The 12,151-nt window shown below is 39.7% G+C and overlaps 1 protein-coding gene across 20 annotated transcripts in view; it reads right to left on the reverse strand.

The window, feature by feature from the left end:
* nrxn3a (neurexin 3a) overlaps positions 1-12,151 on the reverse strand; it is a 759,351-nt gene that overhangs the window by 462,007 nt on the left and 285,193 nt on the right. For 7 of the 20 annotated variants that reach the window (XM_084392523.1, XM_084392529.1, XM_084392528.1 and 4 more), the window contains one exon: positions 6,007-12,047. In XM_084392523.1, coding sequence (XP_084248649.1) covers positions 11,128-12,047 — 920 coding nt within the window. In that variant the 3' untranslated portion in view covers positions 6,007-11,127. Of the gene's footprint in view, positions 1-6,005; positions 12,048-12,151 lie in introns of those variants that run through there. The other 13 variants (XM_084392521.1, XM_084392524.1, XM_084392522.1 and 10 more) reach the window with 6 other exon arrangements.

Raw genomic sequence — 12,151 nt, forward strand, 5'->3', positions numbered from 1 at the left:
CTGCTTTTTTTTACATTTTCAACTTTCTTTAGTGTAATGTTGCTGTTTGAGCATGAAAAAGGTCTGCAAAGTTACAAAGCATACGTCCACTCCAAAATGAGTTATTATCCACGTTTCCACCGAAATTACCCGGAACAATTTGTCCCAGGAACTTTTTTCCCTCAGACCTGTTGCTGTCTGCGTTTCCACCGCGGTCTAAAGTACCAGGAAGATCATAGACATAATAAATACATAGACACCCTATTGGCCGTTGGATCGTACGTCAACGGCGCTTTCCCATAACTCTCATAACGGGAATTGAGAAAAATGCCTGCTTCATGTGCTGCTTCAGAAATCGCTGCACAATTGAAACCAGGTCTTGTGGAAGATAAGTAAGACTGAACATTTGTTTCTGGTTGTATTTGGTCATTATATAATTAGTAATAGTAGGCTAATGTTAGTTGGCCACCGGAGTCAGTCAGACTAAAATAGCAAGCATGTGTGTATTTGTATATACAAAATAATCAAACACAGTACACACACATATTATGCAAACACAAACTTTTATTTTGGATGCGATTAATCGTTGCACAGCCCTAGCTTTTATCCAGAAAAAAACGCAGCTCACCCGTTTACTTGCATTTGTTTACAGCGCAGTCTTGCCCTCAGCAATATGGCGGACACGTCGACGTATCGCAGCAACGTTCCAAAGCGGCCAATTGGGCGTCTATGTATTTATTATGTCTATGGGGAAGATTAGGCAAATAGTCTGGTGATGTAGGACTGCGCGCTACTTTACAGTTCCCGCTGTAGACTCTGTCCTCTTTTCATTCTCAACTCCCCCCCCAAATCAAGCAGTGATTGACAGCGCTCTGATCCAATGGCGTTGGGCATTGTCATGTTGACAGTAAATCTAGCCCAATGATGTTGGGGGGGCACCAGGGGGGGCCAATCATATTCCAGGGGGGGCCGGTGCCACCCCGTGCCCCCCCTCTAGACACGCCCCTGCGTACATCCGAGTGAACGAGACGGAGGGAAGTTAGCAAGTGTAAGGCATGACAATTTTGGGCTGGAACGCAGCCTAGGCTTGTTTGAGATGTGCAAAATCTGCGCAGGACCGATCACCGGTGATCACAGCGAGATGCATGCCGGTTGGAAATGTGTCCGATTGTGGTCTGACTTGGGCTGCGTTCCAGACCAAAATTGTCATGCCCTTCACTCGCTAACTTCCCTCCATCTCGTTCACTCGGATGTACGTCATTGCTTACGTTGCTTGAGTGCCCACTACTGGTGGAACCTTTGCAATAGGCTGAATTGGAATGTGCTAAGCACTAGAGCACTTAGAATCCACTATGGGGTTGAATTTATTATTATTATTATTTATTTATTTTTTACGAAATTGCTTAATGCAGCATTCTATATGTTTATAGGTGTGTTTGAGTTGTTTAATTATTATTATTTTTTTTATAATTAAAAGTTGTTTGTGGTGGGGTAAATTAAACGCAATAGGCGTTAATGTCACAATCGTGTTGCGTTTTGGTATATGGAGCTGCATGAAGTGTGAAGTAGACTCGTTCCCTCGGTCAAAATCGAGGGAGCGAGGGTCTGTCCATATAAACTTCCCTCGTCCACTTCACGAAGTGGAACGCACTTCAAAATGGCGGCAGGGATTCCCCTGAGTTTGCAAGTGCATGTCTAAAAGTGGACTGGAATGCAGCCTGGAACGCAGCCCTAGTGTGTTGAAGCCAAGCGTGTCGATCGCCCCCCGGTGGCTGGTCCCAGTATAGGTCATAAAGCCCACCGCCCCATAAAGTCTAATGGACGCGATGAAAACGAAACAATCAAATTACATTTAAAAAAAAAAAAAATTCAAAGATATTTTCTGTAATTTTAGGTAGTTTCTATCACGCTGATTTAAGTTCAAGTGTTCGTTTTTTAATTTTTTTTATAAGTTTGATCTTAGTTATTCTGAAGAATGATACAATGAGAGTCAATGGGGAAAGTGAGGAAGAAATGTGACAGGATTTTCCTTTTGGAGTGAACTACCTCTTAACGCTATAGTCTCTTCTTATTTTCTGACTTAAAATGCTAAATTCTAATAGCATCTTACAGATTATTTCACGCATTATGCAGTGAGAATGCAGTTATGCATTTTATGCAGTTGCCATTTTTGCCATCAACTAACATAAGCACTTTTATGAAAAAAATGTTCAGGCAAGGACCTTTAAACCTGGTATGCATCTTTATGCTCTGTAAATTCAATTAAATGTTAAATCTGGTAAGAGTTTGTTTCCTGTTTCCTCAGACAGATTTTTCCATATCCTACGCATTGTGTAAAATGCTCTGCTAATGTGGTATATGTCAATACTAAACCCATTCAATTATGATGTCTGATCCAGATTCCTTGTGTGTTTGTTGTTTTCCATCTATCATCATCTTTATATTAATTTTTATCCCTCTACTTAGGTTGGAGGCCAAGTAAGAGTAAGATCACATGGTATATCGATCATCTGATGGGATGCTGATCCATGCCAGAAGCTTCTGTAATATTTTAAATTCATAGTTTACCCAAAAATTTAAGTTCTGTCATGATTTACTCAGACCATATTTAGAAAAATGTCTCAAATGTTTCTTCAATAGTCAAAGAAGAAAAAAAAAAAAGAAAAAAAAGAAAGAAAAAAGAAAAGAAAAAACAATTTGTTCACATTATCCTAAATTGGTGAATGCGTTCCTGTTCCCATCCGAGCAGTTTTCAGCAATCAATTATCCAGTTTTATTTAAGCCCCCATTTAAGTACATTCACATAAGTTATACGTTAAAACAAGTTATAAATATATTAGAATGGAACTGAAGGCCATAAAGTAGACTTGATCACATTATGGTAGTTATCCAACTCTGCAAAGTCTTTTTCTTTCGCAGACAAAAGAGAGGAAGTCTTTACAAGAACCATACTGTTCAGTGACCGACATTTTGCTCCACTTATTTGGTGCAAGGGAATGTTTGGGAGAACTGTGGCATTGTCTTCGGACAATACAGCATTAGTACATCATGCTGTCTGTCACGCCGACCAGCACAGACAGCGGATTTGACCACAGGCTCTCGTTCTCTCCCCCTGCAGCTCAAAATCACCCCCCTGCAAAACCCCAGTGATCTCACATATGCACAGCCCACACAAATACACACACGCACCTCACATGTCTCTAGAGGGCGCTCTGCATTCAGTAACAGAAAACCCTGGAAGCATTATGTGAACCTGTGTTTTGCATGACATTCTGTATTTTGCCAAACTCTTAATATCTGCACACTTGATATTTGTGATATGAATACTATGACATTTTATTTGGTCCACCTATCTTTTACTTCAATGACAGCAGCACTCAAGCTTCGTGAACTCCAAAACTTTGTGTAAAACCTAATGATGTTCTCCAGCATGATTTGAGAGGATCCAAGGATCTTGTGCTTTAATGGAAGCAAGAAGATTTGACTGCATGTACAAACAGTCATATTGGAAATCTCACAACTTATGTGATTAGTGACTTGGAAATAGTGTACTTAAATATTTCATGTATAATCTAAAGACAGACAGACAGACACATGCACGCACACATATGGAGAGAGAAAATCATATTCTTGTGGTTTTCTGTGTGCGCTTGAATATGCAGCTTACAAAGCTTTTCCTCCGATGGCAATGATGCATATTTTGCACAAACATATATCCTCCTCAGGCCGACACAGCAATGTCCCAGACTGGTGTGTTAGTATTCCTGAGCAGTGGCTGATCTCCAGTGCTCTGCAGCTAGATTAATAATGAATCAAGGCTTTTACCACTCTTTCTCTCTGTCTCTCTCTGTCTCTATGGATCAGGTTCCTGCTACAGTTTTAGAATGGCATGGTTTTGATGATCCTTTATTCATTTGAGGGACAATAGGTATAGACAGTGAAAATAGACTGTCTGTAAATTCACTATTGCTCTGGACCACGTTTTAATTTTTCCTGGTAATAAATGGATTTACCCTAAATCCATTATTAGGCTTTGTAAATGGCAACATTATGGCCTGGTTTCACAGTCTAAGCCAGGACTAGGCCTTAGTTAAATTATGACATTCATGTAGCTTTTATAAACGTGCCTTAATATATACACTCACCTAAAGGATTATTAGGAACACCATACTAATACTGTGTTTGACCCCCTTTCGCCTTCAGAACTGCCTTAATTCTACGTGGCATTGATTCAACAAGGTGTTGAAAGGATTCTTTAGAAATGTTGGCCCATATTGATAGGATAGCATCTTGCAGTTGATGGAGATTTGTGGGATGCACATCCAGGGCACGAAGCTCCCGTTCCACCACATCCCAAAGATGCTCTATTAGGTTGAGATCTGGTGACTGTGGGGGCCATTTTAGTACAGTGAACTCATTGTCATGTTCAAGAAACCAATTTGAAATGATTCGAGCTTTGTGACATGGTGCATTATCCTGCTGGAAGTAGCCATCAGAGGATGGGTACATGGTGGTCATAAAGGGATGGACATGGTCAGAAACAATGCTCAGGTAGGCCGTGGCATTTAAACGATGCCCAATTGGCACTAAGGGGCTTAAAGTGTGCCAAGAAAACATCCCCCACACCATTACACCACCACCACCAGCCTCCACAGTGGTAACAAGGCATGATGGATCCATGTTCTCATTCTGTTTACGCCAAATTCTGACTCTACCATCTGAATGTCTCAACAGAAATCGAGACTCATCAGATCAGGCAACATTTTTCCAGTCTTCAACTGTCCAATTTTGGTGAGCTCGTGCAAATTGTAGCCTCTTTTTCCTATTTGTAGTGGAGATGAGTGGTACCCGGTGGGGTCTTCTGCTGTTGTAGCCCATCCGCCTCATGGTTGTGCGTGTTGTGGCTTCACAAATGCTTTGCTGCATACCTCGGTTGTAACGAGTGGTTATTTCAGTCAAAGTTGCTCTTCTATCAGCTTGAATCAGTCGGCCCATTCTCCTCTGACCTCTAGCATCAACAAGGCATTTTCGCCCACAGGACTGCCGCATACTGGATGTTTTTCCCTTTTCACACCATTCTTTGTAAACCCTAGAAATGGTTGTGTGTGAAAATCCCAGTAACTGAGCAGATTGTAAAATACTCAGACCAGCCCGTCTGGCACCAACAACCATGCCACGCTCAAAATTGCTTAAATCACCTTTCTTTCCCATTCTGACATTCAGTTTGGAGTTCAGGAGATTGTCTTGACCAGGACCACACCCCTAAATGCATTGAAGCAACTGCCATGTGATTGGTTGATTAGATAATTGCATTAATGAGAAATTGAACAGGTGTTCCTAATAATCCTTTAGGTGAGTGTATATACTGTATATATATATATATATATATATATATATATATATATACATACACACAGGTGGGCATCTTGAGACAAAAGGCAGTGACATATTTGAAGATATGTCAGTGAAAGTTTAGTCTGGGACTAGGCTTAAACTTGGTCTGTGAAACCGGTCATATGAGTTCTGGGTTATTTGTGTCATGCATATGTCTCTACAATAATAGTGATGAACAGTGCTTTTGTTCCTATAAAATTCAGTGTTTTTTCCCACTGTTGTTATGTGCAGGATGTCATCTCGGATGGGACAGCATATGTTTTATGGGTATCATCAAGGAGGTCTATAATACTCGTAAAAAGATATGTTAGCATTCCCGCTCCTCTCGGTAGTTGTTCGGCTGGTACATGACTCCCCAGAGATGAGTTGAGTTCTTGCATCTTTGCTCATGGGCTCTCAGTTCTGGACACAATTGTCTGTGAACTGTACATTTCATGTGACTGAACAGCAGTATTGGCTGATGGAATCACAAAAACAAACAAGTTTCCAAACCTTGATAGGGAAAATGATCCAGAATATATATATATATATATATATATATATATATATTTCTTTTAATGAAGAATGATGTTTTTTTTTTTTTTGCCAGTAGAATGGTGTAGTTACAGCATCTACCAGCAGGGGCTGGTCATGATTCCAGATTTGTAGGCATATTCAGAACAACTTCTGATTATGGAGCAATACTGATAAACATATTAATTGCACAACATAAACACTGTAATCCTCAAAATTTAATTAAATGGAAACCCTTGTGAATCCTGCGGAGTAAGAAAGAACATAATTATTAGTCAATGAAAGCCAGTGTCATTTTTTCTCATGGAAGTGTCAGCATCAAGCCATACTATAATGCAGATGGTATTGATCCCAGGATGCTTATATTCAGTAGTTGATATTTATTTTGTGACAGTTAGCTTAAATGTACATGTAGCACCATCATGGTGTGTGTTATTTTCATCAGGTGATCGATCAAAACTTCATTAAATCTGGTGTTATCATTTGCTTTTATAGTTAAGCCACTGATTCAACATATTAAACGTGTCATCGCAATTCCTTTATATTTATTGACACCCAGATTAAACTGCAAAATGCAAAGGCAGTTAGACTAGATCCCTAATCAAATGTCTTCCTGCAGAAAAGGAGGGACTAATTTTGACCAGAGAAAAGGTCTGTTTTGATGAATGGTCCCAATCAACAGGACTTATCTGGAAGTTGTAGAGGGATTATTGAATTTTAAACCTTTGTAGAATTTTAATTAACTTTCTCTTTGCCCAGAAAACAGTTTCCCTCAGTCAGTGTGGTTCAATAATCCAGCCACCCATGTAATAAGATGTTCATTACGAAATTGTACATTTCACACTCCGCTTTTATTCAGACCAATTTCTGTGCTCTGTCTGTGAGAGTGGGGCTCAAAGCTGAAGATCATTTCAGATATACCTGGGCAAAGTAAAATTATTATAATTTTTTTTTGGACTGGTCAAAATAATTGGCCATTTGCAAGACATTTGGATTCTTACATAGATTTATATTGAATGACTGTGGGATCCTTTAATGGGAGATTTGGATGCAAAATTGCAAATGCTAAAAATGTATACAAACAAACATAAGTAACAATGACAAACAGCAAGATTGGAAGTGATGAAATGACATTGATAAAGAGATTTACACAGATTTGATTGATTTTTACATCACATGATGTTTAAAAAAAAAGAAAAGAAAAAGAAGAGACATGGACATAAACCACTGCATAAAGTGCACTGTAAAAATTGCTTCCTTAAATTTTTAAGTACAATCAATTTGGTTGTTTAATTTCAACTTAAATTACATTAAACTGACTTTAAAAAAATGAATTGAATCTTGTAGCCTATAACATAAAACAGTTGGAAATTGCTTAACTTATTTTGATGAGTTAAAGCAATGTAAAACATATGTTGTCATAACTTATTGGTTGCTTTCTATGCACGATGTATAGTCAAGATATAGGACATTTACAAAAAAAAGTAAATAAAGCACAATCTCAGGGGGGAACTAAGAAAATTTCTTAACTAAATCAAATAAGAAAACAAATAAGATAATGGCACAAACATGGCCACAAAATCTGTGCTATACTTGATTTGCATGCCATCACACAAGTTGTGTGAACCTAATTTCAGCACATTTTGCACCTGGTCAAACTGGATTGTGTGCAGTTAGGGAAAAAGATTCTGTTTTGGGTTCTGTGCCAAAATACTACAGTACACACAATATTGGTGCTTAGTGAATAAAATAAGAGGATTCGAAAAAAAAAGTTTTCTAGTTCTTGTAGCATGTTGCAATTGTGATTAACCTCTTTGACGGCAACTTTCACCACCTGGGAATCAAAAGGATGGGTAGCTGTAATTTAACAGCTTTTTTATGCAGATTTGTGCTCTAGCACCTGAAAAAAAATGTATCCAATGCTTGTTCAGAGTGACTTTATCGCTGTTGGTCACTCTATTGTAGTTTTCCTGTTGCTGGTTGACTTCATTGGTGACCTGTACTCAGGGGGTCAAAGCTTTTTAAACACAAAAGAGATATACTGGCTGTAAAAAAACAAGAGGCCATTTTATGTTGACAATGAATCAGTTGTCTGGCCACTAAAAATCATTGCATCAGGACATATCATGTCAAAACAGTTCTACTATAACCCATGAAACTATAAATTGCCAATTGACCCTTCGCAGGGAGTTTGATTGACAGGCGATCTGACCAATCATAATCCGCCATCCGTCATTTTTGTCCGACAAAGCAGTTAGGGGAGTTAACTTAGTAGATTAACGTTGGAGGATTTGAACTTGAAAAACGGTGTAGGCCTACTGACGTCTTTCCGCGGTTAAAACAACATTCCTTCTTATGTTCATTCATGTTTATTTGATGCTATAAATTAACTAGAAGGAAGAGATGATCGGTTCACGAGCAGCTTTAACCGAGACTCTACAGCGATCTGTCAGACACATTAAAGAGCCACAAAGCGTATTTATTGTTACTTTTTTTTTTTAAATGACCAAATTTGAAAGTTGAGACTTTGTTTCATATCAAAAGTAACCTGGTCTGTCCTGTCTGTCAGCACGTTGTCAGTGTCCTCTCTGCTCCATGATGTATTTTTCACTGCGTGAGAACATGGTGTGGCGTGAGAGCGGCATAGCTTGTCGGACATAGCAACAGTAACCAAAGGGGGCGGGTCTTTGCGAACGGTCAATTGTCATTGAAAATGAATGACGTCACGTTGTTGTTCCAAATCGCTGTCAGTGTGAATGGATCCAACAAAACTAAAAATATCCAATAACGTTGCACGTTCTATGTTTTGATGTTATAGGCCTATTTAACAAATCTCAAAATCCGACATGTAGTCTGTGCCATTGTTACTGATAAGGATTTCAAATTTTGTACTTGTTCTCGAACAACAGCATATTAAACGTCCTCCTAATTTTCTTTATAGTCAGATATACTTTAATTACCATATCTAATGAAACAATTAAACCCCAGCAGAGGTCACAGTTTCTGATTTGTACCTTTGTGTTGCCTTGGTAACCAAAATAAAATATTGCTAGCCGTTTTATGCTCAAGATCTCTGCTCTTGTTCTGTTAACAGGTCATTGTGAGTAGGCCTACTGAGTCTTTCATAAATCTGTGTCTCACAGGAAAATATTGTACAAGATCTGGTGGAAATTGATTCTCTGACTGGCTACTGAAAGCCACTCGTCCTTCAACTTCTTTAACAAATGACGACCTCACCTTTCCAGCGCTAAAAACACAGTGAGTCATTTAATCCACTGAAAGCATGTGAAGAAAGACATATTTCAGACCCAATTCTCTTCTTAACACATTAAAAAGGTCCTAACAGAACAGGAAATTAAAGTCCAAAGTGATGGATGCTAGAAAAATATGTATCACCACACACACAGAGCTTAGATATGCACATTAAGACAACCCGTATATGATCAACCTCCATGGAATGTTTTATTATAGACCATCGCCAAATATTTTCTGAAGCGAAGCTACGTGACTATGATGTCATAAATAAAAAGAATAAAAGCACACGTGAGGTTGAACAGAAAATGAAGATTAAAAATAACATGGGCACATTTTCACATCTTATTTATGGTACAGTAATAAACAAATATATATATATATATATTATTTTTTTTTCTCTCCAAAAAAATGGCAAAAATATACATGAATAAGAACAAAAATGGCAAAAAGTCTGTCAATGCGACAGGGCTTACTGCAGTCTAGGCCACTCGTATTAAGACATTAAGGTAAGAAACACACGTACGGCGTAAATTATCTGAGCTGCATGTCCGTGTCCATATTAGTCTGTCTTTATTACATATTTCTTTGATTCTTCTATAAATAAACAACCGATAACAAGGAAACCTTGGTACAATTAAGAAGTGCGTCTTGTATTTCATCGACAGCTTCAAGTAGTCAAATACCCATGCTTAGACTTAGAAACATCTGCGAGAAAGATTAGACTTCTAATCTAACAATATTCTCTGCTTGTCCTTACAAAAACGTGTGTGTACTGTATATTTTTTTCTTCCTTCACATGAGTTGACAGTGTCGGATATTTCTGCATGAAACACACTGAATAAATCAATGATCTCTCTGTACAATAGAATTACTTAAAACAAAATACAACTTAGGTTTGTATGTACATCATCTACCTACAAAGTACAACTGCTATCATGTAATAAAATATGTAAACAAATTTCTCGTTTCGACACAGTCGACTGTGACAACAGATAGGATTTTTTTTCCACACTTTTCACATTAGATTTATTTTCGTATAGACATCCGTTAACAGTATCATAGCACTGCGCCAGTCTGCACCAGACAGCTGTATAAAAAAGAGACGAGAGCAAATGGACCAACATACATACGGTTGAAAAAGTTCCAATCTGCGACACGTTCCCTTGTCGTGTCGCTTTGAGGGACGAGAGGTCTATCTGATGATGGGATCGGCCCGGTGGGCGGACGTGTTTGAAGCGAAGGATGGCATGGCATGCACTACAATCAGTCGCTTTACTGAGACAAGGAAACATCACTGTCTTTCTGGCAACTCACACATTTGCAATATTACAATTGGTTGTACAATTAAAATGATCAGTTTTGGCTGGAAATCATAACAGTGCAGTGCTGTCAGAGCCTCGGTGACCAGTCTTGAGCAGTTTAGTTTATTACATAGTGTTTTTCTTCTTTTTGCAGAGAGCAAAAAATGATAAGACACCACATGTAATGTATAAACAATACAAATTTCTCATATATAGAATTTATATATATATTTATATATATATTTATTTATTTTGTTGGCAGGAGTCCTTTTTTTTCAAGTGAACAACATTTTTTTGGGTCCCACTGTCATTACGGACGTCAGCACTACGTGTCTCTTACATGCTTGAAACGTTCTCCTCTTTTTACAGAGTTACAAAAGAAAAGAAAAACGAGATTTACGCCAAGGTTCACATACCTCTAAAAAGTCACTTAGGATTATGATGTAGCTGTGGAATATTCTACACTGATAACGTCTCCGACCAGATAGAGGAGTAAGGTCACTAATGTTTGCTATTTTACCTTCGCGGTGTGCTTACGGTTGTAAGTGTGCTTTATGGTACAGTTCACATCAGAGTTCGCCGCCTTGGCACAGCGCCGGGGTTCGGCTCCTGTCGCCCTCTCTCTCGGCGCAGTGCCCAACAGGTCTGTCAAAGTTCTGTCAAAGCAACGGGGCGACGCTCGGACTCACACGTAGTACTCCTTGTCCTTGTTTTTCTGTTTCTTGTTGCCGCTTTTCGTGCTCTGCTGCTTGTCCTTCATGACTGCTCCATTGCTCTGCGCCGAGTTGGTTATGTAATTCCTGGTCTCGTCCACTTGGTAGGATCCCTCGTCCCTGTTTCTGTACTTATACATGGCGTACAGCAGTATTAGGATGCACAAAGCGGCAGCGGCAACTATCCCGACGACCATTCCGGTGGTGCTGCTAGATTCACGGACCACCTCGGAGGCCCCCGGAACCCGCCTGATGCCCGGCTCCGTGGGGATTGCTGTGGGTACATTACGGAACATGGGGGAGGTTATTAATGGGCTCTTCAGCTTTGTGTTGTCTACCTCATAGGAAGTGGGCAATGGAAGCAAGACTATGTCGGGCTGGGGCTTTAGCTCCCTGTGATTCATTTTGCCTGCGGGCAGTTTGGGTGGCGTGGACGTGGAGCGGCTCAGCTTGGGGGAAAAAGATGCGGTAGTAGTCCTACCAGAATCGGAGACTTTGTTAGGTCTAAAGTCCTTGGATCCCCACTTAGGCGCGTGAGCTTTGTAGCCACCTTCAAAGGTCGACGATGACAAGGTCTTATCTGTTACCAAGGAGAAGGTGGTGTAAAAATCTTCATCATCAGTAGGGGGCAGGTTAGAGTCGTATGCTTCCCCAGAGCCATACCCAGATATCATCAAGCCATCATCATCATCATCATCACAATCATCGCTGCCTCGGTCCGACAAGCAAGGTACCCCCGCCTCAGTGGCCATGGACAGGGACTCTTTGGTGGTCTCAATAATGGTGAGGTGGGGGCGGAGGGTTGGGGGAAAGGGGATGGAGGGTGTACGAGTGGCTACAGAGGGGAGCTCTAAGGGATCCTTTACTAGTACTGGGAAAACTAATTCACCTCCTACAATTGAACACAGACATGAGGCAAGTTAGTCTCTAAAACTGGTAACCAAAAAAACAACAAAAAAAGCTCTGATAACGGATACAAGGCAGAACGTAAAAAAC

Source organism: Rutilus rutilus (assembly GCF_951802725.1).
Source record: "Rutilus rutilus genome assembly, chromosome: 21".
NCBI lineage: Eukaryota > Metazoa > Chordata > Actinopteri > Cypriniformes > Leuciscidae > Rutilus > Rutilus rutilus.